The sequence below is a fragment of the Cervus elaphus genome, chromosome 11 (genome assembly GCF_910594005.1).
Source record: "Cervus elaphus chromosome 11, mCerEla1.1, whole genome shotgun sequence".
In the NCBI taxonomy this organism is placed as follows: domain Eukaryota; kingdom Metazoa; phylum Chordata; class Mammalia; order Artiodactyla; family Cervidae; genus Cervus; species Cervus elaphus.
Genome location: NC_057825.1, coordinates 39,869,407 through 39,892,962, shown reverse-complemented (window position 1 = coordinate 39,892,962; position 23,556 = coordinate 39,869,407). Strand labels below are relative to the sequence as shown.

The 23,556-nt window shown below is 36.5% G+C and overlaps 1 protein-coding gene across 2 annotated transcripts; it reads left to right on the top strand.

Moving 5' to 3' along the window:
• Positions 1-3,678: 3,678 nt before the first annotated feature.
• On the top strand, positions 3,679-22,389 carry ETAA1 (ETAA1 activator of ATR kinase). 2 transcript variants are annotated; one of them, XM_043917624.1, is made up of 6 exons: positions 3,679-4,009; positions 5,197-5,325; positions 5,593-5,669; positions 13,975-14,087; positions 14,349-16,384; positions 21,443-22,389. In XM_043917624.1, exons 1-6 carry the CDS (start codon positions 3,799-3,801, stop codon positions 21,568-21,570), a joined length of 2,694 nt encoding a protein of 897 aa, XP_043773559.1. In that variant the 5' UTR covers positions 3,679-3,798; the 3' UTR covers positions 21,571-22,389. The 2 variants fall into 2 exon arrangements, with proteins under 2 accessions (XP_043773559.1, XP_043773558.1); XM_043917623.1 differs by having other exon boundaries at positions 3,679-4,021.
• The last annotated feature ends 1,167 nt before the right edge of the window (positions 22,390-23,556 follow it).

The window sequence follows — 23,556 nt, the reverse complement described above, 5'->3', positions numbered from 1 at the left end:
CGACCTTCCAAGCAGTCATATCCAGTTATATATAAATAAATAATATAAAACTAAATAATGGTTTTAAAATATGTAGATTACAAATAATTGTGGTGAGACAGGAAGGAAGGGAGTGGGGCAGAACTGTCAAAGAATGACATAGAATACTACAAAAACTGATTAGGCCCAAGATGGTGAAAGATCTGACTTCCAGTTGATCTTGAACCTCATTACAGACTCATTGTAATACATGGGCAAGCTAAAGAACACCAATGCCATGACAAGTGCCATGATAATTCCCAGGCTGACCATAAAAGGCCAAAAAGTGAGTGGTGGCCCAACTCCTGGAAATCCGCTCCTCCTCCCTCAAATAGTTAGAATACTCCCACTCATTAACCTATGAAATTATCTAGCTGAGATGATCTGGTTTCTGCCAGTGAAATGTGGAACTCTAAATAAACCTGCTTTCACTTTATTAATACTTTGGCTCTTGAATTCTTTCCTGCTCCAAGTCAAGGACACTCACTTACTGGCCCATACCAGGAACGTGCTCCAGACCTGGGACGAGACCAGGAATGTGACTGTTCTCTGGCTCCCTCTTTCCCTGCAAAAATGGCAACAGAAATATTAGTAGAAAGTAAAGTACTGAGGAAAAAGAAAAGAACTATTTCGCCACAATGTTTTACATAATTGATAGTACCTTAGATTTAGTTCTAGGATTCCTGTCAGCCAAACTGAAGAACAAAAATAGTAAATTACAAAAAAGAAATATAAACCATTTCTTCAGTAGAAATAAAGATTTTTGCATTACATTAAAATTTTAAAACATTTTTATTGATAAATATGTATTCAGAAAAGTACATAAAATGACATGTTCAGCTCAATGAATTATCACAAAATCAACTACTAGAACAAGACAATGAACAAAAGTATTGGATACTCTCCTTCCATCTTGGCTTCTAATCATTGCCCCTTTTCTCCTCCCCAAAGTAACATTATTCTGACTATTATGGTCATCACTTCCTTGATTGTTCTTTATAATTTTATCACTTAAGCTTATATCTCTATACAATATGGTCTAATTTTGCCTGTTGGAATTTATGTAAATGGAGTTACATCGTATTCTTGGGGAGGAAGGAGTGGGGAGTCTGGCTTCTTTTGCTGAAGTTTATGAGATATGTTTTTCTTGTTACAAGGAGCTATAGTTTTTCATTTTCATTACTATGCAGCATTCTGTTGAGTAAATATAGCTCAATATATTTACCCACTCTACTGTTGAAGGGTATTTGGTTGGCTTCCAGCTTAGGGTAATTTTGGATTTAATTGCTAAAAGCATTCTTATAAAATGTATCTTGATGCACAAGTATGTGGAGTGGGATTGCTAGATCAAAAACTGTTTTCCAAGTTGCTAAACCAAGTTATGCCATCACCAGCAGTACTGTGACAGTTTCCATTGGCTGGGGCCTCTGGCTCTCCATTCTCTCACATGATGCAACCAAGGTAGTGACTATGGTCTCATCAGTTACTTCCTTGTTACCTCCATTGTCACTCTTTTTAATGTTAGCGATTCTGATGGGTGTAGAAGAATATCATGTGCATGCATGCTCAGTAGCTTTAGTGGTGTCCAACTGCTTGTGACCCCATGAACTGTAGCCCGCCAAGTTCCTCTATCCATAGAGATTCTCCAGACAAGAATACTGGAGTGGGTTGCTGTGCTCTCCTCCTGAGAAGAGTATCTAATCCTCGTTTTAATTTTCATCTTCCTCATTACAAATGAGGTTGAGCACCTTTATACAAGTTTGTTGAACACTTTGATTTTCTTTTGCAGAGCCTGCTAAAATATCTGACCCACTTTTCTTAATGGTGGTCAAACATTTCCTTAGTGATTTATATCTGTTCTTGGTATGTTTTATATATGAGCCCTTAATTTTGCATATTGTAATATTTCCTCCCATGAAGTGATGGGACCAGATGCCATGATCTTAGTTTTCTGAATGTTGAGCTTTAAGCCACCTTTTTCACTCGTCTCCTTCACTTTCATCAAGAGGCTTTTTAGTTCCTCTTCACTTTCTGCCATAAAAGTGGTGTCATCTGCATATCTGAGGTTATTGATATTTCTCCTGGCAATCTTGATTCCAGCTTGTGCTTCTTCCAGCCCAGCGTTTCTCATGACGTACTCTGCATATAAGTTAAATAAGCAGGGTAACAATATACAGCCTTGACGTCCTCCTTTTCCTATTTGGAACCAGTCTGTTGTTCCATGTCCATTTCTAACTGTTGCTTCCTCACCTGCATACAGGTTTCTCAAGAGACAGGTCAGGTGGTCTGGTATTCCCATCTCTTTCAGAATTTTCCACAGTTTATTGTGATCCACACAGTCAAAGGCTTTGGCATAGTCAGTAAAGCAGAAATAGATGTTTTTCTGGAACTCTCTTGCTTTTTTGATGATCCAGCAGATGTTGGCAATTTGATCTCTGGTTCCTCTGACTTTTCTGAAACCAGCTTGAACATCTAGGAGTTCACGGTTCACATATTGCTGAAGCCTGGCTTGGAGAATTTTGAGCATTACTTAACTGGAAAGTTATAACCAACCTGGATACCATATTTAAAAGCAGAGACACTACTCTGCCAACAAAGGTCCGTCTAGTCAAGGCTATGGTTTTTCCAGTGGTCATGTATGGATGTGAGAGTTGGACGGTGAAGAAAGCTTAGTGCCAAAAAATTGATGCTTTTGAACTGTGGTGTTGGAGAAGACTCTTGAGAGTCCCTTGGACTGCAAGAAGATACAACAAGTCCATCCTAAAGGAGATCAGTCCTGGGTGTTCACTGGAAGGACTGATGCTGAAGTTGAAACTCCAATACTTTTGCCACCTCATGCGAAGAGCTGACTCATTGGAAAAGACCCTGATGCTGGGAGAGATTGGGGGCAGAGGAGAAGGGGATGACAGAGGATGTGATGGCTGGATGGCAGCACCAACTCGATGGACATGAGTTTGGGTAAACTCCGGGAGTTGGTGATGGACAGGGAGGCCTGGCGTGCTGCAGCTCATGGGGTTGCAAAGAGTCGGACACTACTGAGCGACTGAACTGAACTGAATATCTTTTCCCAATCTGTGACTTGTTTTTCATTGTCTTTAATGTTGTCTTTGGTTAGGCAGAAGTCCTCAGTTATGAATTTAATGTAGCCATATTTTTAATTATTTTCTTTACAGTTGGTGACCTTTTTGTTCCATTTAAAACGTTTTGTTAACATTTATTACTAATCTATTGGAACACAATTGATCCTCGAATATTGACTTTGTATCAGCAACTCTCTTAATTTATGAATTTAATAACTTTTCCTACGTGTTTTGATTTTCTATGCACATTCATCTATGGAAGAAGTTTTGTCTTCCTTGCTAATCTATTCCGGTATTTCCTCTTTTTCCAAAAATTAAAACCCATAATAATCTGAACCCGAGTAATGTGTTATTCTAGTTGTAAACTCAATAAAAAAAGTGCCAAAGGATTCTTTCCACCTCGCATGCTCTCGCTCTGCGCCTCTGTGGCCAGACCAACACCCCTTAAATCATTTCCAATGCGGACGAATCCGAGCAGAACAGAGCAGGCTCGGACGCGGGCTGCGGCGGCGCGCCTCCGCACCCTGGTAGCCCCGCCCCTCGTCCCGACGCAGCCAATCAGCGCCCTCCTCTTACGAGCGTTCCTCAGACCAAAATGGTGGCGGCCGTTGGCTTGGCGTCCCGCTTTTAGTTCCATTGCTCTACTGCTCCCGTTGCAAAATGTGAAAGGAAACGCTGCCGGTGGAGGGGGTTCTGGGCCATGAGTCGGCGAAGGAAACACGGGGACAGCCCTGGCCTGAAGCAAACGCCGCGCAAAGGGATGGCGACTGAAGAATGCCGTTCGGTGGTCGAATCGGGAAAGAGGAGGCTGAGGGCGGCCCGCTGCTCGGGGCCTCAAGGGCCAGGAGAGAGGCCTCCCCGGCCCTTGCCGCAGCAAGAGCAGCCTCCAGTAGCCGCTTCGTGCAGTAAAAGTAATCCCGAGGGTGAGACATGGGCAGTGGGGGCCTCCCTGGGCCTCAGCGCCTCAGCGCCTGAGCTTCAGAGCCCCGGGTGGGGGTGGAGTCTGAAATCGTGTTTTCTTTCCCTGGGCTTCTCCCTCAAGAGTTCAAAATTAACCAGACTATACTCGCGCACGACTTTCATCCCCGAGTATGAGCACTGCCCGGTTAGGCTTGACCACCACTTATCACCCCTGCCACAGGAATTAAGTTGTGGGGTTTACCTCAGGGAGGAACGCTGATTCCTAGGCTGCTTCTCCAAGCATCAGCAGTGGCAGAGCGAGGAGAAATAATACCTTTTGCCTTCAGGTTATGCCTAGAGGGATGATTTCACCTTAAACTGTTTGCCCTGACCAGATTTTATTGAAGGGGACATATGAAATACAGTTATCTATATTCTCAAGATCTTGGTGATGCTTTACCTTGTGAATAAACCGGAAGTTCCTTTGTATAAAGTTCCTCAAAGTAGGAAACTATGGGCCCCTAAGTATATCATTCTGATCACTTTTTGGTGTTTCATTTTTTAAAAAGATTTCTGATGAATCCTGATAGGAATTGAAATTCATAAGAGCTGTTTTCTAGAGCATGTTCTTAAATAGAGCTTTTTACCTTGTTTGTAGTTTGACAAAACAATTGCAGAATAAACAAAAAGTGGTACTTGTCAGAACTTAACTAAGAAATGGCTCACTATAGTTTTTTGAAGTAATTGGTTGGGTATGGTTGGCCAAAGGAGGCCAAACACAGACTTTTTCTGAAGTTTCTGTTGAAGCGTTTTTGATATTTGAAATGTATTTTTCTGAAATTTCTGTTGAAACGTTGTTCATTTTTGAAATGTATTTGTAAATTACAGGTGGTTCCAAAAGACTCCCGAGTTCCAGTGGAGTGGCTAGCTTATACAGTATTGTCCTATCCATTTATAGAACTATTAGAACTATTAGATTGTACTTACTATTTACAATGTCAAGTTTGTAAAGTACTACTGGAATTTTTATGTGAAACATGTTTCAGTTGTGGATAAAGTAGTACAGTCATCACTGGGAGAAAATTTTATAATTGGAACATAAAATGTAATTTAGCTGAGGTATTTAACATTGGGGTGTTATGAAGTCAAGTAATCCTTTAGAATGCAATAATCGTTATTTTGATCTTGTTTTATATAGAAAGATATGAGACACCAAAGAGAATGCTGCAAATGGATTTATTGTCATCTGCCTTCAGTTCTCCTAATGATCCAGATGGACAGAATGATATCTTTTGGGATCAAAATTCTCCAATGACAAAACAGCTAGGTAATTTGTCATTAACAGTTTTATCTGGGTGAATATTTGATTAATGATTAGGATTTAACCTTAGAATTTCAGTCAGGTGTTCACATCAGGAACTTTTATACAGCTGAAGTTTTTCCAAAATCTTAAGTGATTTTGTTGCTGTGATAGGCATGTGATGTCAGAGTGCTTAGTGATTTAAGCCATGCTAATTGTTTTCTAAGAAGTGACTGATATTTTTACAAATTATATTTTTGTTTATAATTTATATGAATTTCTTTGTTTCTGTAGGTAAAGGAAGAAAAAAGCAGCTTTACACCACAGATAGTGATGAGATCTCACATATTGTTAATCGTATTGCTCCTCAGGTAAATATGAGTAATTTTATAGTGTATTACAGAACAGTGAAACGTATGGCAGTAAGTTTTGTTTATAGTTCATTTATGTGAAAAATATCTTGTCTTATTCAATTCTCTTCTCCAAAAACAGAGCAACACATTACTTTTACCTTTTCTACCACTGAAATGCAGTTTTGAAAAAAGGAACATAATGTAAAGTTGCAAACATATATTTTCCTAGCATATATATTATTTTTTAGAAATGATTTTTAACTAGAGCCTTGTTTTTATTTTGTTTTTAATTTATTTAATAATATGTGGTTATTATTTTTCATGTTAATAAGAGAATACAATTAGACAATAAAAATTTGAAATTCAAAATCTTTTATTATTATTATTTTAACTGTCTGTAGTAGTCTTTTCCCAGTTGAAACTCCCTTTCTTAATACTTGTTAACTTAAAATATCATCAGGAAACATTCAGTTCAGTTCAGTTCAGTCACTCAGTCGTGTCCGACTCTTTGGACCCCATGAATCGCAGAACGCCAGGCCTCTCTGTCCATTACCAACTTCCGGAGTTTACTCAAACTCATGTCCATCGAGTCGGTGATGCCATCCAGCCATCTCATCCTCTGTCGATCCCTTCTCCTCCTGCCCCGAGTCCCTCCCAGCATCAAGGTCTTTTCCAATCAGTCAACTCTTCATATGAGGTGGCAAAAGTTGGAATTTCAACTTCAGCATCAGTCCTTCCAGTGAACACCCAGGACTGATCTCCTTTAATGGACTGGTTGGATCTTCCTGCAGTCCAAGGGACACTCAAGAGTCTTCTCCAACACCACAGTTCAAAAGCATCAGTTCTTCGGCGCTCAGCTTTCTTTATAGTCCAACTCTCACATCCATACATGACCACTGGAAAAACCGTAGCCTTGACTAGACGGACCTTTATTGACAAAGTAACGTCTCTGGTTTTTAATATGCTATCTAAGTTGGTCATAACTTTCCTTCCAAGGAGTAAGCATCTTTTAATTTCATGGCTGCAGTCACCATCTGTAGTGATTTTGGAGCCCAGAAAAATGGTCAAATACTGTTTCCACTGTTTCCCCATCTATTTGCCATGAAGTGATGTGACCAGATGCCATGATCTTAGTTTTCTGAATACTAAGCTTTAAGCCAACTTTTTCACTCTCCTCTTTCACTTTCATCAAGAGGCTCTTTAATTCCTCTTCACTTCTTGCCATAAGAATGGTGTCATCTGCATATCTGAGGTTATTGATATTTCTCCTGGCAATCTTGATTCCAGCTTGTGCTTCTTCCAGCCCAGCGTTTCTCATGATGTACTCTGCATATAAGTTAAATAAGCAGGGTGACAATATACAGCCTTGACGTCCTCCTTTTCCTATTTGGAACCAGTCTGTTGTTCCATGTCCATTTCTAACTGTTGCTTCCTGACATGCATATAGGATTCTCAAGAGGCAGCTCAGGTGGTCTGGTATTCCCATCTCTTTTAGAATTTTCCATAGTTTATTGTGATCCACACAGTCAAAGGCTTTGGCATAGTCAGTAAAGCAGAAATAGATGTTTTTCTGGAACTCTCTTTTTCGTTGATCCAGTAGATGTTGGCAATTTGATCTCTGGTTCCTCTGCTTTTTCTAAAACCAGCTTGAACATCTAGAAGTTCACAGTTCACGTATTGTTAAAACCTGGCTTGGTGTATTTTGAGCATTACTTTACTAGAATGTGAGATGAGTGCAATTGTGCAGTAGTTTGAGCATTCTTTGGCATTGCCTTTCTTAGGGATTGGAATGAAAAACTGACCTTTTCCAGTCCTGTGGCCACTGCTGAGTTTTCCAAATGTGTTGGCTTATTGAGTGCAGCACTTTCACAGCATCATCTTTCAGGATTTGAAATAGCTCAGCTGGAATTCCATCACTTCCACTAGCTTTGTTTGTAGTGATGCTTTCTAAGGCCCACTTGACTTCACATTCCAGGATGTCTGGATCTAGGTGAGTGATAACACCAGCGTGATTATCTGGGTCGTGAAGATCTTTTTTATACAGTTCTTCCGTGTATTCTTGCCACCTCTTCTTATTAATATCTTCTGCTTCTCTTAGGTCCATACCATTTCTGTCCTTTATCGAACCCATCTTTACATGAAATGTTCCCTTGGTATCTCATTTTCTTGAAGAGATCTCTAGTCTTTCCCATTCTATTGTTTTCCTATATTTCTTTGCATTGATTGCTGAGGAAGGCTTTCTTATCTCTCCTTGCTATTCTTTGGAACTCTGCATTCAAATGGGAATACCTTTCCTTTTCTCCTTTGCTTTTCACTTCTTTTGACAGCTATTTGTAAGGCCTCCTCAGACAACCATTTTGCTTTTTTGCATTTCTTTTTCTTGAGGATAGTCTTGATCTCTGTCTCCTGTACAGTGTCACAAACCTCCATCCATAGTTCATCAGGCACTCTGTCAGATCTAATCCCTTAAATCTATTTGTCACTCCCACTGTATAATCATAAGGGATTTGATTTAGATCATACCTGATTGGTCTAGTGGTTTTCCCTACTTTCTTCAATTTTAAGTCTGAATTTGGCAATAAGGAGTTCATAATCTGAGCCACAGTCAGCTCCTGGTCTTGTTTTTGCTGACTGTATAGAGCTTCTCCATCTTTGGCTGCAAACAATATAATCAGTCTGATTTCGGTGTTGACCATCTGGTGATGTCCATGTGTAGAGTCTTCTCTTGTGTTGTTGGAAGAGGGTGTTTGCTATGACCAGTGCATTCTCTTGGCAAAACTCTGTTGGCCTTTGCCCTGCTTCATTCTGTACTCCCAAGGCCAAATTTGCCTGTTACTCCAGGAAAAAAATTGGATTTGGATTTAGTACTAAGTCTACCTTCTGTGGCAACCCCTAAGCAAGTCACTTGCTTAGGTGGCATAGTGGTAAAGAAACTGTTTGCCGGTGCAAGAGACGCAGGAGACATGGGTTCAGTCCCTGGGTCAGGAAGATCCCTTGGAGTGGGAAATGACAACCCCCTCCTGTATTTTTGCCTTGAAAATTCCACGGACATAGGAGCCTGGTGGCTACTGTCCATGAGGTCTCAAAGAGTTGGACTTGACTGAGCATACACACATATACAAGCAAGTCATTTAAACTATCCGAACTTTAGTTCATTTAGTTGTTAAAATAGAATTATTACTTGTCTTACTCTCTTTTTTGTATTATTGTGATGATTGAATTAGATTAAAATTGTTTGTAAACTATAGACTACTACAAATACTAGGTATATTAAAATTACGTATGATAAACTATTTGCTGTAAAAGAACTGTTTTCAAAAGTTTCTTCTTTATTTCAGCTCTTGTGATGCTTGAGTAATAGGTCACTCTCTGCTCTGGATCTCTTTCTTTTTTTTCTTATTTAGCAACATTTAAATCCAGAAAACATCCAAATTTTGTTTAGTGTCTTCACAGGAAGTATGGTATTTTCCTCGATGTGGCCTCACATAGTGACTATGTTGACCATAAACAATACATGGCACTGGCCCAAAGTGGTTACAGGGATCACCATCATACAGGTGGAGGAGACAGGAAATAAAGTTTTTCTTAGTGGCTATAAAACATCCAAAATTACAACTACCACAGTCAAAAGAGCTCTGTTACTACTAGCTCTACTTTCCATCTTTGGCATGTTGTAGACATACATTTTACATAGAGTTCATTAATTAAATAGCATTTATGCCATATATTACTTGCTACATAAGTTAACAATAGATCTTCATTAAATTGTTGATTTTACATGAAAGAAGTATAATAAAATGTGTTTGGGCTGGTCAGGCTAAATAGTGATAAAAAGGTAAGTAAATTATTGGACTCTTTACTTAAGTGGGCTGGAAATAATTGCTCACATAAAGAAATGGCAGCAGTATGCAAGTGATAACTTGTGTATAAGAAAAAATACAGTTAAACTAGTTGCTTTGAAATGTTACCCCTTTCAAGTGAGCACTTTTAAAGCATATAAATCTTCAGTAATATCAAGGTCTGTTTAGGAACTTTTCGTGTTCCAGAATGGCATAGGTGAGTTACCCTCTTTAAATAATTATTTAAATCACCTTGATAGTTCCGGAGATATATTTTAAAATTTTTACTTTTATTTTAATTGATGGGGCTCCTGGTGGCTCAGTGGTAAAGAATCCGCCTGCCAATTCAAGAGACATGGATTCAATCCCTGGGTTGGGAACATCCTGTGGAGTAGAAAATGGCAACGAACTCCAGTTTCCTTGCCTGGGAAATCCCATGGACAGGGGAGCCAGGTGGGCTGCAGTCCATTGAGTCACAAAGAGCTGGACACGACTCGGGGACTAAAAAACAAACAGCAATAATTCCAGAGATGACATTTGTTAAAATTTGCGTTTTTATTCTAATTGATCAGTCATTTTACTTTCTTCAGGGATACTTTTCACACAGTGTTGTTTGTTTGAAGATGTTATATATTTTTCCATCATTTTTATACAACTCTGCATAGTATACTCTAGAATTAAATGAACTAATGTGCTTAGATGCACTTTACAGCACTGGATTGTACTGTGTAATTATTAATGAGGAATTTTTTAAAATGTAACATTTACAAATAATAAAAAACCATATATAGGACCCATCTATTTATATAACTGGATATATAAAGTTATTATACTTTTTTTTTCCATTTATTTTTATTAGTTGGAGGCTAATTACTTTACGGTATTGTAGTGGGTTTTGTCATACATTGACATGAATCAGCCATGGATTTACATGTATTCCCCATCCCGATCCCCCCTCCCACCTCCCTCTCCACCCGATTCCTCTGGGTCTTCCCAGTGCACCAGGCCCAAGCACTTGTCTCATGCATCCCACCTGGGCTGGTGATCTGTTTCACCATAGATAGTATACATGTTTCAATGCTGTTCTCTCGAAACATCCCACCCTCGCCTTCTCCCACAGAGTCCAAAAGTCTGTTCTGTACATCTGTGTCTCTTTTTCTGTTTTGCACGTAGGGTTATCATTACCATCTTTCTAAATTCCATATATATGTGTTAGTATGCTGTAATGTTCTTTATCTTTCTGGCTTATTTCACTCTGTATAATGGGCTCCAGTTTCATCCATCTCATTAGATCTGATTCAAATGAATTCTTTTTAATGGCTGAGTAATATTCCATGTTGTATATGTACCACAGCTTCCTTATCCATTCATCTGCTGATGGGCATCTAGGTTGCTTCCATGTCCCGGCTATTATAAACAGTGCTGCGATGAACATTGGGGTGCATGTGTCTCTTTCAGATCTGGTTTCCTCAGTGTGTATGCCCAGAAGTGGTGTTGCTGAGTCATGTGGCAGTTCTGTTTCCAGTTTTTTTAAGAAATCTCCACACTGTTCTCCATAGCGGCTGTACTAGTTTACATTCCCACCAACAGTGTAAGAGGGTTCCCTTTTCTCCACACCCTCTCCAGCATTTATTGCTTGTAGACTTTTGGATAGCAGCCATCCTGACTGGTGTGTAATGGTACCTCGTTGTTTTGATTTGCATTTCTCTGATGATGAGTGATGTTGAGCATCTTTTCATGTGTTAGCCATCTGTATGTCTTTGGAGAAATGTCTGTTTAGTTCTTTGGCCCATTTTTTGATTGGGTCATTTATTTTTCTGGAATTGAGCTGCAGGAGTTGCTTGTATATTTTTGAAATTAATCCTTTGTTGCTTCGTTTGCTATTATTTTCTCCCAATCTGAGGTCTGTCTTTTCACCTTGCTTATAGTTTCCTTTGCTGTGCAAAAGCTTTTAAGTTTCATTAGGTCCCATTTGTTTATTTTTGTTTTTATTTCCAATATTCTGGGAGGTGGATCATAGAGGATCCTGCTGTGATTTATGTTGGAGAGTGTTTTGCCTATGTTCTCCTCTAGGAGTTTTATAGTTTCTGGTCTTACATTTAGATCTTTAATCCATTTTTAGTTTATTTTTGTGTATGTTGTTAGAAAGTGTTCTAGTTTCATTCTTTTACAAGTGGTTGACCAGTTTTCCCAGCACCACTTGTTAAAGAGCTTGTCTTTTTTCCATTGTATATCCTTGCCTCCTTTGTTGAAGATAAGGTGTCCATAGGTTCGTGGATTTATCTCTGGGCTTTCTATTCTGTTCCATTGATCTATATTTCTGTCTTTGTGCCAGTACCATACTGTCTTGATGACTGTGGCTTTGTAGTAGAGTCTGAAGTCAGGCAAGTTGATTCCTCCAGTTCCAATCTTCTTTCTCAAGATTACTTTGGCTATTCGAGGTTTTTTGTATTTCCATACAAATTGTGAAATTATTTGTTCTAGTTCTGTGAAAAATACCGTTGGTAGCTTAGTAGGGATTGCATTGAATCTGTAGATTGCTTTGGGTAGTATAGCCTTTTTGACAATATTGATTCTTCCAATCCATGAACACGGTATGTTTCTCCATCTGTTTGTGTCCTCTTTGATTTCTTTCATCAGTGTTTTATAGTTTTCTATGTATAGGTCTTTTGTTTCTTTAGGTAGATATACTCCTAAGTATTTTATTCTTTTTGTTGCAATGGTGAATGGTATTGTTTCCTTAATTTCTCTTTCTGTTTTCTCATTGTTAGTGTATAGGAATGCAAGGGATTTCTGTGTGTTAATTTTATATCCTGTGACTTTACTATATTCATTGATTAGCTCTAGTAATTTTCTGGTAGAGTCTTTAGGGTTTTCTATGTAGAGGATCATGTCATCTGAAAACAGCGAGAGTTTCATTTCTTCTTTTCCTATCTGGATTCGTTTTACTTCTTTTTCTGCTCTGATTGCTGTGGCCAAAACTTCCCAAACTATGTTGAATAGTAGTGGTGAGAGTGGGCACCCTTGTTTTAATCTCTAAAAATGGAGTGAATTTAAAATTACTTGGTAGATGGACCCAAAAAAATCCATAATTAAATCATTAAGAATGTTATCTTCCCAAATTCAAGATTGTTGAAACAAAAGGGAAGCTATGTATTGAGTCTAAAATCAAAATTATTGCTTTTCTTGAGTATCTGCAAAGCTGAAAACTGCTAGATTCAATTGGACATCTAAGGAAGCTACTTTTTGATTGATTGATGATTTTGAAGTACCAAGTTGTAGGCAACTTATCACCTAACTTTCTAGTGTATAAACATGAATTGACATCTTTATGCTCAGCACTTTGCTAGATGCTTAGTCACCGTAGGAGCCGTCCTTGCCTTCAAGTAATCTGTAATCTAGTGATTATTTGTGTGACAGTTGCTTGTTTATATTCATTCCAGGTACTATAAAAACAGAGTAGAAAATGATTAACTTTTTAATTTGTTGGTTTGGTTTGTAACTAATACATAAATTCATTCTCTAATTTTGTGCATAATCAAGTGACTAAAAGGTATAAAAGAAACATGTAGGATTAAAATGGCTTTTTTCTAGCCTTAATACTGGTTAAAACTTCTTTACCCACTTTCTCTACTTAATTTTGTTTTTCTCCCTACCTCATTCACAGCATCTTGCTGTGAATTCTAATTCTAATCTTGTCATTATCTCTAACTTGGTCCTGACTTAATGCTAAATTTTCTTAGTTCTATCTAAGTGTTGTCAATTCACGTCAACATGGATTGTCCAACTTAGATAAACATTATAATGGCAATAGGGAAAATTTGTAGGTTGAGGTAATACAGAAAGAACTCCATATTTATCTCTCTTATTCCTAATTCTAATAATTCCTGCTGCACAGTTTGTTTCTAGTACTAATGTTTATTTTTATCAATATCTTATGACAACTGAAATAAGTTGATCAGTTTTCTTGTGATAAAAATGTGTACTTTTATTATTGAATATGTATTTCTCTTCTGCAATGGCTTCCACAGTGGCTCAGATGGTAAAGAATCTGCCCGCAATCAATGCAGGAGACCTGGGTTTGATCCCTGGATCAGGAAGGTCCCCTGGAGAAAGGAATGGCTATCCACTCCTGTGTTTTTGCCTGGAAAATTCCATGGACAGAGGAGTGTGGCAGGCTACAGTCCATGGGGTTGCAAAGAGTCAGACATGACTGAGCAACTAACGTGCATATCTAACTAAATTCTTAAAAACTTTTTTTTTGAGTGTTTTCATTCCCTAAAGCAAGTGTAGATCACTTCTTGCAACTTGTTATTGCCATCCTCCAGCTTTTCATTGTTTTGAAGTTTGTTTAGTTGCTGTCACCTTACCAGAATTTATTCCTTTAATGAAATAATTCTACATAATTAAAGTGAGTTTTGTTTTGGTTAGTTGTTTTTGTACTTTCACATCTCTCTTTTTTTTTTTTTGCCTTTCTGCCAAAGGATGAGAAACCAACAACAGACTCCATGCTGGGCATGTGGATTGGTGACACTGCTATTCCTTGCACTCCTAGTGTAGCAAAAGGAAAATCAAGAGCAAAACTCAGCTGCACAAAGTAAGTTTAAACTTTTCAGTTTTTCTGACATTCAGTGAAGTAAATATTTTTAGTATTTTGTTTTGTGTGTATTTTAGTATTTCGCTTTGTGTGTATGTCAAAATGGTTATGTTAGTATCCTTAACTTTGACATGTAAAGTTTTGAACTTATTTATAATGTCAGGATGTGTTAAAATTTGTGCATTTTAAAATAATGTTAAATAACAGTTGAGTATGACTTTTAGAATATCTACATAATTTTTTAAATATTTGTTTTAATAGGTTAAAATCACAAAATCAAGAGGAAGAACTTATGAAATTAGCTAAGCAATTTGATAAAAATATGGAAGAGCTGGATGTGATTCAAGAGCAAGATAAGAGAAATCATGATCTTATCCAGATGATTTCAGAAGCAGAGACTTCACATAATTACAGAGATGGTGTACAGATGCAGTTACTGTGTGATATAGTTCCTGAAATAGATAAGGCTATAATAAAGAAGTCAGTGAAAGAGAACACCAAGATATCTGTGGTAAATGATCAAACCAGCAGTCAGAAGCCATTTGACCAAAATGCTGAAGCAGCCTTTATTGCCATGTTTGATGGTTCTACTCAGAAATGTAGTGGACAGTTAAGCCAAGATTTGTCAGATGCTTTCTTGAAAACCAGTAATACTATCTTTGGAAAGAAAAACACTTTGAAAGAGGAGAAAATCATTACTAATGAAACTGTGGTCACTGAAAATCTGCCAAGTAAAACCCTAGGATCACTTTCTCATCAAGTCAATAATCCTGGAATGACAAAATCATATGTGACTTTCTATACTAAGGAACCAGGAACTTTTAATAAGCACATTGATACTTTTACTACCAGTGATTTTGAGGATGATTGGGAAAACTTACTAAGTAATGAACCTTTTGTTATGCAGAATATTGAAATGTCTGAGCTGTTCCCTGCTCCTGAAACAGTCCAAATTGCTGATCAAAAGGAAATTTGTTCCTTTAACAGTAAAGAGGATAAAAGTAAGTCAGGAATGAATACAAGTCTAGATGCCAAGTTAAGAGATTCAGAAATTTTACAAGGTCTTCCTTCAAATACATGGAACAGTGAATTAACAGATGCTGAAAAATATAGATTTTCACCAAAGCCAAATGATAAACCAAATAAATTATCAGCCACTGGAAATAAAATGAAATTGGAGAAATCTTTGAATATAGTTGATCAAGACAAAATTCAAGACTGTGCAGTTGCATCTAATCTGACAAAAGTAAATGAAAATACTCATACTAAATTTAATTCTAAAATAAATGCTTCTGAAAAGAAATCTGCTTTGAAACCAGGATGTTCTAATAAGTCCATTTTTAATCAGTCTTTGAAAGTGCCTGCTAATGTCCAGCCTTTCAGCTCAGCAACTTTGGGCAATACAACCAGTGTTTGTAACCCAAATCAGACTAATGGATCAAAGTTAGGTTCTTTCTTTGATGATTGGAATGATCCATCATTTACCAGTGAAATTAAAGCGTGTTATCAGTTAGAGAGTAGCTGGGAAGCAGATGATGTAGATGATGATATATTATACCAGGCATGTGATGATATTGAAAGACTAACTCAGGAGCAAGATATTAGAGTTGACAGCAAGACATCAGAAAGTGTACTTGGGATCAATAATAGTTCTAAACATGGAGCCAAAAATGTGTTTACTACACCTAAACAAGGAAGTCAATTGATGCAGTCAGAGCTCCTGAATCTGAACAGCATTTCAGCACAGACATCTTCATTGACAAATAGCTTACAAATAAATAAATCGGTGAAGATGGAGAGAGGGGAAATGTATGGAAATTCTCCGGGTTTTTTAGGTGCCACGACAAATTTGAGTATATACTCTAAGAACTCAGACTGTCAGATCAGTAATCTGCATGTCTCTTGGAACAACACTGATGTACCAAAACAAGTGAATAGTTCTAAATCAGTTCTTACAGAAAGTTCAGGTTTGAATGTGAGTTCACATCATATGAGTACAGAAATTGCTGCTTCTAAGAAGAGATTGAGTACCCTACATCTATCCAGTAGCACCATAACAGGTGAAACTCAGAGAAACTTTAACAGAGCAGCTAGATTGTCTAAGTACGTGCTTGAAAGGATGAAAAATTGTCCGATGCTTTCCCCGTATAATAACAGTTCTGTAACAGGAAGTACTTCTGATACCAGCATCACACAGGGTTTGGAGAAAAATAAAGCTGTCAACCCATTACCTGGGAAGGCTGTTCAACAGCAGTCTTCAGTGAAATTTTCTGAACCTTTGAGACAACCTTCAAAAGGTATGTATGAAATAGTGTTCTTTGAAAAATAGCCAGACTTGTTCTTTGTTGTATTGAATTTGCGTGACATATGTTAAAGACTATTCTGCGATGATTAACTAGAAGTCTTAAAGTGATTCTTACAAATAATGATGCTGGAATATACAAACACTGGGTGGTTTGTGATTTTAAAAGACTGCACTGAATTCTTTGCCAACGTGTAATACAGTGACTATTATAGTTGCCAATCAGTAAGTATGTATTGAGTCTTTTCTGAATTATTTCCTGGAAAATTTTACTTATGCATATATGTATTACTGTATGAGATTCCTTGTGTTCACTGAAATACCTCACTGTTTTAAAATTTGAGTAATTGTCTATTTTTAGCAGAACGATATGTGAAGATTTAGAGCATTCTAATTAAATGCCTTTGCTAGAATACTATCTGATATAAAGCTGTTAGTTATGATGGTTAGAGTTGTTATTTACTTATTTAGTACATCTTGTCATCTTTGATTCTTTCCAGTTTTTCTTTCCCCCAATTCTCCTATCTCTCAAGTTCCATTGTTTTTACTTCAAAAGATGTATCTCAAAACTGTCCATTTTTCTCACTCTCTGCTGTACCACCCTTATGCAAGCCAACATTTCCTGACTGGACTGCTGCAGTTCTACCTGTTCCCTCCCATTTCAGTCTCCAAACAGCAGAATCATCTTTTAAAACAAGGTTAAAAAAAAAATAAAAAGCAAGTAGGCATATTTGGCATTCCTCTGCTTGAAGACAACCTTCAGGCACTGCTCACCATACTTCAAATAAAATCTTAATTTACACCCTGATCTGCAGGCCTGGACTGTCTCTTTAACCTGCCTGTTCTCTTTTTTTCTTGCCTTACCTACTAGACTTCAGCTACACCAGCTGTATTTGAGTTCCTCAAACAGAATAGATTCTTCTCTAGTTCAGGAACTTTGCTATTCCCAGCTAACCCTGCTGCCTTCAACAGTCTATAAGTGCTTTCCTGTTGTTTTCAGTCATCTCTCTTTTATTTCCTTAATTTCTTTTGTCATAGTTTGCAATCAGATATTGATTACCATCTGTCTCATCAGTGAACCTAGGCCTACCGTAGCAGCTGCAATTTAGAAGATGTTTAGTAAATATTTGAGTGAACATTATACAATATAATCTGAAAAGTCTGTCATTCACTGACACTGTAATAATTTTTAAAAGGGAATATTTCTGGCATAACTGTCTGTGTTTCTTAATGCCCAGTACTTTTCAGCAGAAACCTTGTACCCCCACATGCATACACCAGATCTACTAGCTGGTTTCCATTTATCTCTTAAACACAGTGTATTTCTAACTACTCAGAATGATTTTGGTTCACTTTCTCAGTTTTGCCAGTAGCCTGTGCTAACTTGTTTTACACCATTTACTATGCTGGCTTGTAATTATTGATTTTTTTAATCAGTCTCCCTCACTTGAGGCTAACATTAGGAATTTCACCTATTTTGTAGATCAATGTTAATATGGTAATGGAGTTTTTAGTTTCTTTTAATATTAGATTGTTTTCTGTTTAGATTCTAAATGATGCTTTTGTTGGCATTATCACTACAGCTTTCCTGTTAAGTGATTCCTCACTTTTAAAAAATTTGCAGCAGTAATAGGTAGTTGTTTAAAAATAAAGAGTATAGGTTAATTTGACATAAAAAGGTAAGTCCTCTATTTCTCCTTTTCTCCAAAGATTTTTCAGGGAAAGCCCCTGTTAATAGCATTTTCTGCAAGTATATAAAGGTAGGGGTGAAGGGTAGTATGTGTCTATCTATACATTTCTTTAAATAGATATAATTATATAGCAAAGACTATTTGGCAGCTTGATTTTGCTTTCATTTAATGTAACTGTCTTTTTCCTGATAGTCCATAGAGATTGGCTTTAGTCCTTTGAATCTCTGCATAGTATGTAGTTGTGTGAATGATACCATAATTTATCTGTTTCTCTATTGATGGAGGTTTAGTTTGATTGCAGTTTTTTGCATTACAAGCAGTCCAGTCTGCCAGTGAATATTCTGCATAAATTTGCACATGCTCATGAGATTGTATCTGTTTGAAAATTGATACAAGATTCAAAATATTTTAAATGTTGATGGAGATTTTTAAATCTTACCCTAATTACATCAATTTATACTTTTATTAATACTGACAATGAATATGCTACATTATCACCCAAACTAGATATTTTGAAACTTTAAAATTGTTGTCAGTTTATAGTAGTTTCAAATATTTAAGTTTATATTTAAGTAAGTACAGTTAATTGAGTCATTCTTCGAGTGTGAATTTACTTAATTATAGTTGTAATTCCATTAAAGACTAGTCTCTCTAGAATATGTGAGTTTCTCCAAAACTCTTGTCTACTGTCTTATCAGCATTTTTTTTTAATGGGTAGAGTCTTTCAGTTTACTTTATAGGTTTTCTGTTAAGTTTATTGATAGTACCTAATATTCTAATTAACATTAACCTTGTTGACCTTTTCTGTTGTTTTCATTTCCTTTTACTTTGGTGTATGAAGCTGCTCTGCAGCAAATACCTTTAGGGCAGTGGGGGAGCTTCTGACTACCTCATTGTTTTAAGCTAGATTTGGCTAATTGTGGCCTATCCAAATCCAGCCTGTATAGCCTGTTTTTTGTACAGCCAGCATATTAAGGTGATTTTCACTTTTTATATGGTTGAAAAAAATCAAAAGAACAATAATACTTAATACCTTTTGAAAACTATGTGGAATTCATGTTTCATTGTCCATAAACAAAGTTTTATTTGAACACAGCCACATCATTTATTTACATGTATTGTCTATGGCTGTTTTCATGCTGCAGTGACAAAGCTGAATAGTTGCCACAGGAGATCCTATGCCTCTTAAAGGTTAACATATTTTTGGGTCTTTTACTGAAAAAAAGTACTTCTCTGGTGGCTCAGTGATAAAGAATCTGCCTGCCAATGCAGGAGACATAGGTTGGATCCCTGGGTTGGGAAGATCCCCTGAAGAAGGAACTGGCAACACACTCCAGTATTCTTGCCTGGGAAATCCCATGGATAGCGGATCCTGGAAGATTATAGTCCACAGTGTTGCAAGAGTCAGACTTGGCTTAGTGACTAGACAACAACTGGGGGGAAAAAAGTGTTTGACCCCTGCTTCAGGATTAAGATTTGAAAGAGCCATTTTTGTTTTGTTCCTTGACAATAGTTGGAGCCCCTTGCTATGTATTTTTATTGAAGAAATGAATGACTCTTCCAAAATCAAATTTTCCCTATGTGACTTTATTGTATCTTTTGAAATTAATTGGTAGAATACCACATAACCAACTGAGGTGCCAGTTTTAGGGAGCTATGTTCTATTCTGCCATGGATTGTTAACCTATTTTCCTTCTAAATTTATAGTCAACTGAATGTAAATTGTGTGTGTGTTCTGAATTTCTTGTGTTTCTCAGCTTTCAGACTAAAATAATAAATTAGTCAAACTAATTTAAAAGTATGTTGTATCATTCTATAAGAAAAAATAGCTGCATTCTGTAAGATAATTGATTCAGAGAGCAAAAGGCAACAGAATCACCTGGGAAGTTTGAGATATATATCTTTTACTCTGAGCACCCTCCCGCATTTCTCATTGTACTGGGGATGGAAGGAGAGAGTGATGATATACTTTGGGTAAATATCTACCTTGATTAACAAGAGAAATGTCTTATAGCAACTATATTCTGAATCTCTGTAGATGTCATTGTAGATATTATTTCTCTTGTTAACAGTACTACTGATTCTTATTTACTTCTTTAGAGGGTAAATTTTACAACATACACAGTTTTACCAATACACAGTCACTTAAATATGTATATGGATGATGGTCTTGATTTTAGAACATTAAATGAAAAAATGTTGGCTAAAATTTTGAAGTCTGATTCTTAGTAGCATTACATAGATAATCTAATATTTTAGCTCAGAGTGACTTAACTGTGGAATTCATTTTATTAGAACTCAGAATTTTGATAGAGGCAGAATTGGTTGTGTTAAATTTAAGACACATTGTTCATTTCATAGTATGTTTATCTGAAGTATACACTAAAGTATGTTACATAAAAATATATCAGAATGCTTCACATTTTGTAAAAAGATTTCATATTGAAAATTTTATGCAGACATTCTGCTCCTTGAAATAATTTTCCAATGTTTATAGAAAATATGTCTTCCATCTAAAAATGCAATATTTGACAGTGAATTTTATGTTTATTGACATGATAGGCTTCACTCTATTACTCCAAAGTATTTTTCCTAAATAGCTGAAATAAAAATCTTGGAGATCTATAGAGGAAAAAAATGTAGGAGTAGGAATATTAACATCAGTTATCTTACAGTAAAAATATACTATTTGAAGTATTATTAATATCTAATTCATTTTATTTTGACTACTTTTCTATTATCTATATAACATTTAAAATTCCAATTTGTTTTTAAAATATATTCATTTATTGGTTATATGAGTTAGGTGTCATTCATAAGAATTATTTGCTGGGTAGTCAAAATGTAGAGTTTTTAATCAATTTTATCACCCTGTGAGAAGAGTACATCAAACAGATTGATCAGTTCTTGATTTCATTTTGGCCTGGAGCCTTGTACTGCATCTGCATTTGTAGTCTTATACTTAATAGCTTAGGATGGGCCCCCCTGATGGCTATGTGGTAAAGAATCCTGCCAATGCTAGAGACACAGGAGATGCAGGCTCAGTCCCTGGGTCAGGAAGATCCCCTGGAGAAGTAAATAGCAACCCACTCCAGTATTCTTGCCTGGGAAACCCCATAGACAGAGCCTGACAGGCTACAGTCCATGGGGTCACAAGAGTCCCACAGGACTTAGCAACTAAACGGCAGCAACGTGGTTGAGTAACAAAACCAAAGACAGATTCTTAACCATCTGAGTCACCAGGGAGGCCAGTAACAAGACCAGTGTGGCAGATCTGGGTAATAAGACAGTAGAAATTAAAACTCATTCAGAATGATTTTATAGTCTTTAAAACTAATGTCTGTATTTGGTTTCATTTGTAGAAGAAGAAGAGAAAAATAGAAAGTATTCTCCAGAAGAAATTCAGAGAAAAAGACAAGCAGCGCTGGTTCGAAGAATGGCCAAAGTGCAGGCATCATCTGTAAAGAAAGACAGCTCCCACTTAACTTGATTTCTTTAATGAAATGTTACTTGGGAGATAACAAAGACAGTTGATAACTATCTATGATAGGAAATGTTTTTCTTGATTTCTCCATGAGAAATTTAATGCTGAGTTATAAAGCATGGACTTCTACTGTATTTAATAAATCAGTGTTTATGTGGTCAATGAAACCTTTCCTTGGAGATGTATATTGAAGTTAATTGCTTATAAGTTTTGGAAGTTCAGGAAAGTTAGCAGTTATGTAGTAGAATTATGCAGAGGAAAGTAGTTTTATTTTTAAATACTGTGATTACAGAGAGTCATCCCAAAACTCCTTAATTTTTTATTGTTAATAAGTGTTTTCCTAATACAAAACTTAAGCCTACTAAGTTAATAGAGTTTTTTGTTGTTGTTTTCAGTAACTGTTCCTTAAAGTTTTTATACATTTCTGAATTTTAATTAGTACTTTCATATTCTTAGGAACATGGTTGGTAGGAAATAAAGGACTTCACTTTATTTGTAAGAAATTACTCTTTTCAATTCCTAGTCTGTAATAGATGTGAATTTAAAATTTTCTAAAATGTAATGCATTTTGGAAACTTCACACCATTTTTAGGGAAGATCCTGATTTAAGAACTTTAGAAAAAAGAATGTGGATTGGCTGTATAAGTAGTGTAGCATCATTAACATTTAGAACTGTCAGAAACTTTAGAGATCACCTGGTCTAATTTCATTGTATAAGTGAGAGATGAATACTCTTATTCTGAAAGTCACAGGCAAGTTCCTGCTTGGATTAAAAAGGTTTCATTCTAAAAAAAATTAAAAAAATAAAAGTTTCATTCTAATGAATACTTAGTCAAATGGTATCATTTGCTTCAAAGTATTAATTAGTACATAAAATACCTTGTTTGTGGGAGCATTAATTGTAGTATAAAACTAAAAGTAAAATGTATTAAGAGACCGATAAGAATGCTGATTGTTTCTTATATTAAAGAATCAGGATATAAAAATCTCTTCAATTTTCCTATAACTACGTAATTTTCCCTTGACTAATTCACTGACTTTGCTTATTCTCCTCTATTACCTGTTTTTGTCTGAGATTTTCTAAGCCAGAAGTAAAAAACAGTCTAAGATGAGGGCATAAGGATGGTAAGAATGCTTTGTTTATCCCAAGTGGCTTTAGGAGACGTGACGAAAATTACAGATGTGACATACCTGTGAGGGTGTTCACCATTATTTTGACCTGTACAGAGATACTTCATTTTTTAAGTTGTATTTTCATATATAACACATTCTATGTAATGTGTATTTTTTGTCTAAGACTCTTATTAGAAAGAACATAAATACAGGTAATTATTCTATGTAAGAGAATGAAGAGCTGAGAATCTTACCTTTTTCTAAAATAACTTCACTGTGTTCTTACTATCCTTTGGTATCTATCTCTGCTTTTGTTTATTTACGATCCTCCCACCCACCACTTGATTTCTCTAGAATGCCTTTAGCCTATTCTGTCCAGTTGTGAAAACTCAGCCCAGTAAGTTTCCGTTTCTTTGACACTTGTACCCTACCATCTTTATTTCCCTTGTGGCTTGGCTGGTAAAGAATCCACCTGCAATGCTTGGATTAAATCCACCTGGATTTAATCCCTGGTTTGGGAAGATCCCTAGAGAAGGGAAAGGCTACCCACTCCAGTATTCTGGCCTAGAGAATTCCATGGACTGTATAGTCCATGGTGTCTCAAAGATTCGGACATGACTGAGCGACTTCACTTTCATCCTTACTGGAATTGATTTCTCGGTTCATTGTGGTACTTATTTCTTATATCTTTTGTAGAACAATTCTATATGCATTCTAGTAATATTTCTAAAACTTCTTAGTTTGCATCTCTTCCATAATCTTATGTTCTCAATAGAGCCTATGCTGCTGTTTACTTAACAGTTTCTTTAAAGTGACCACTTTTCTCTTTAAAGGCAAACTTAGAGTACTTATGGAGTTGTAAGAGTGGCTCACCAAATC

Coding starts and splice junctions, on each gene's coding strand:
- ETAA1 (XM_043917623.1), top strand. CDS start 3,799: ATGAGTCGGCGAAGGAAACACGGGGACAGCCCTGGCCTGAAGCAAACG. Junction 4,022..5,196: donor CAGTAAAAGTAATCCCGAGG/GTGAGACATGGG, acceptor TGTTTTATATAG/AAAGATATGAGACACCAAAG. Junction 5,326..5,592: donor TCCAATGACAAAACAGCTAG/GTAATTTGTCAT, acceptor TTGTTTCTGTAG/GTAAAGGAAGAAAAAAGCAG.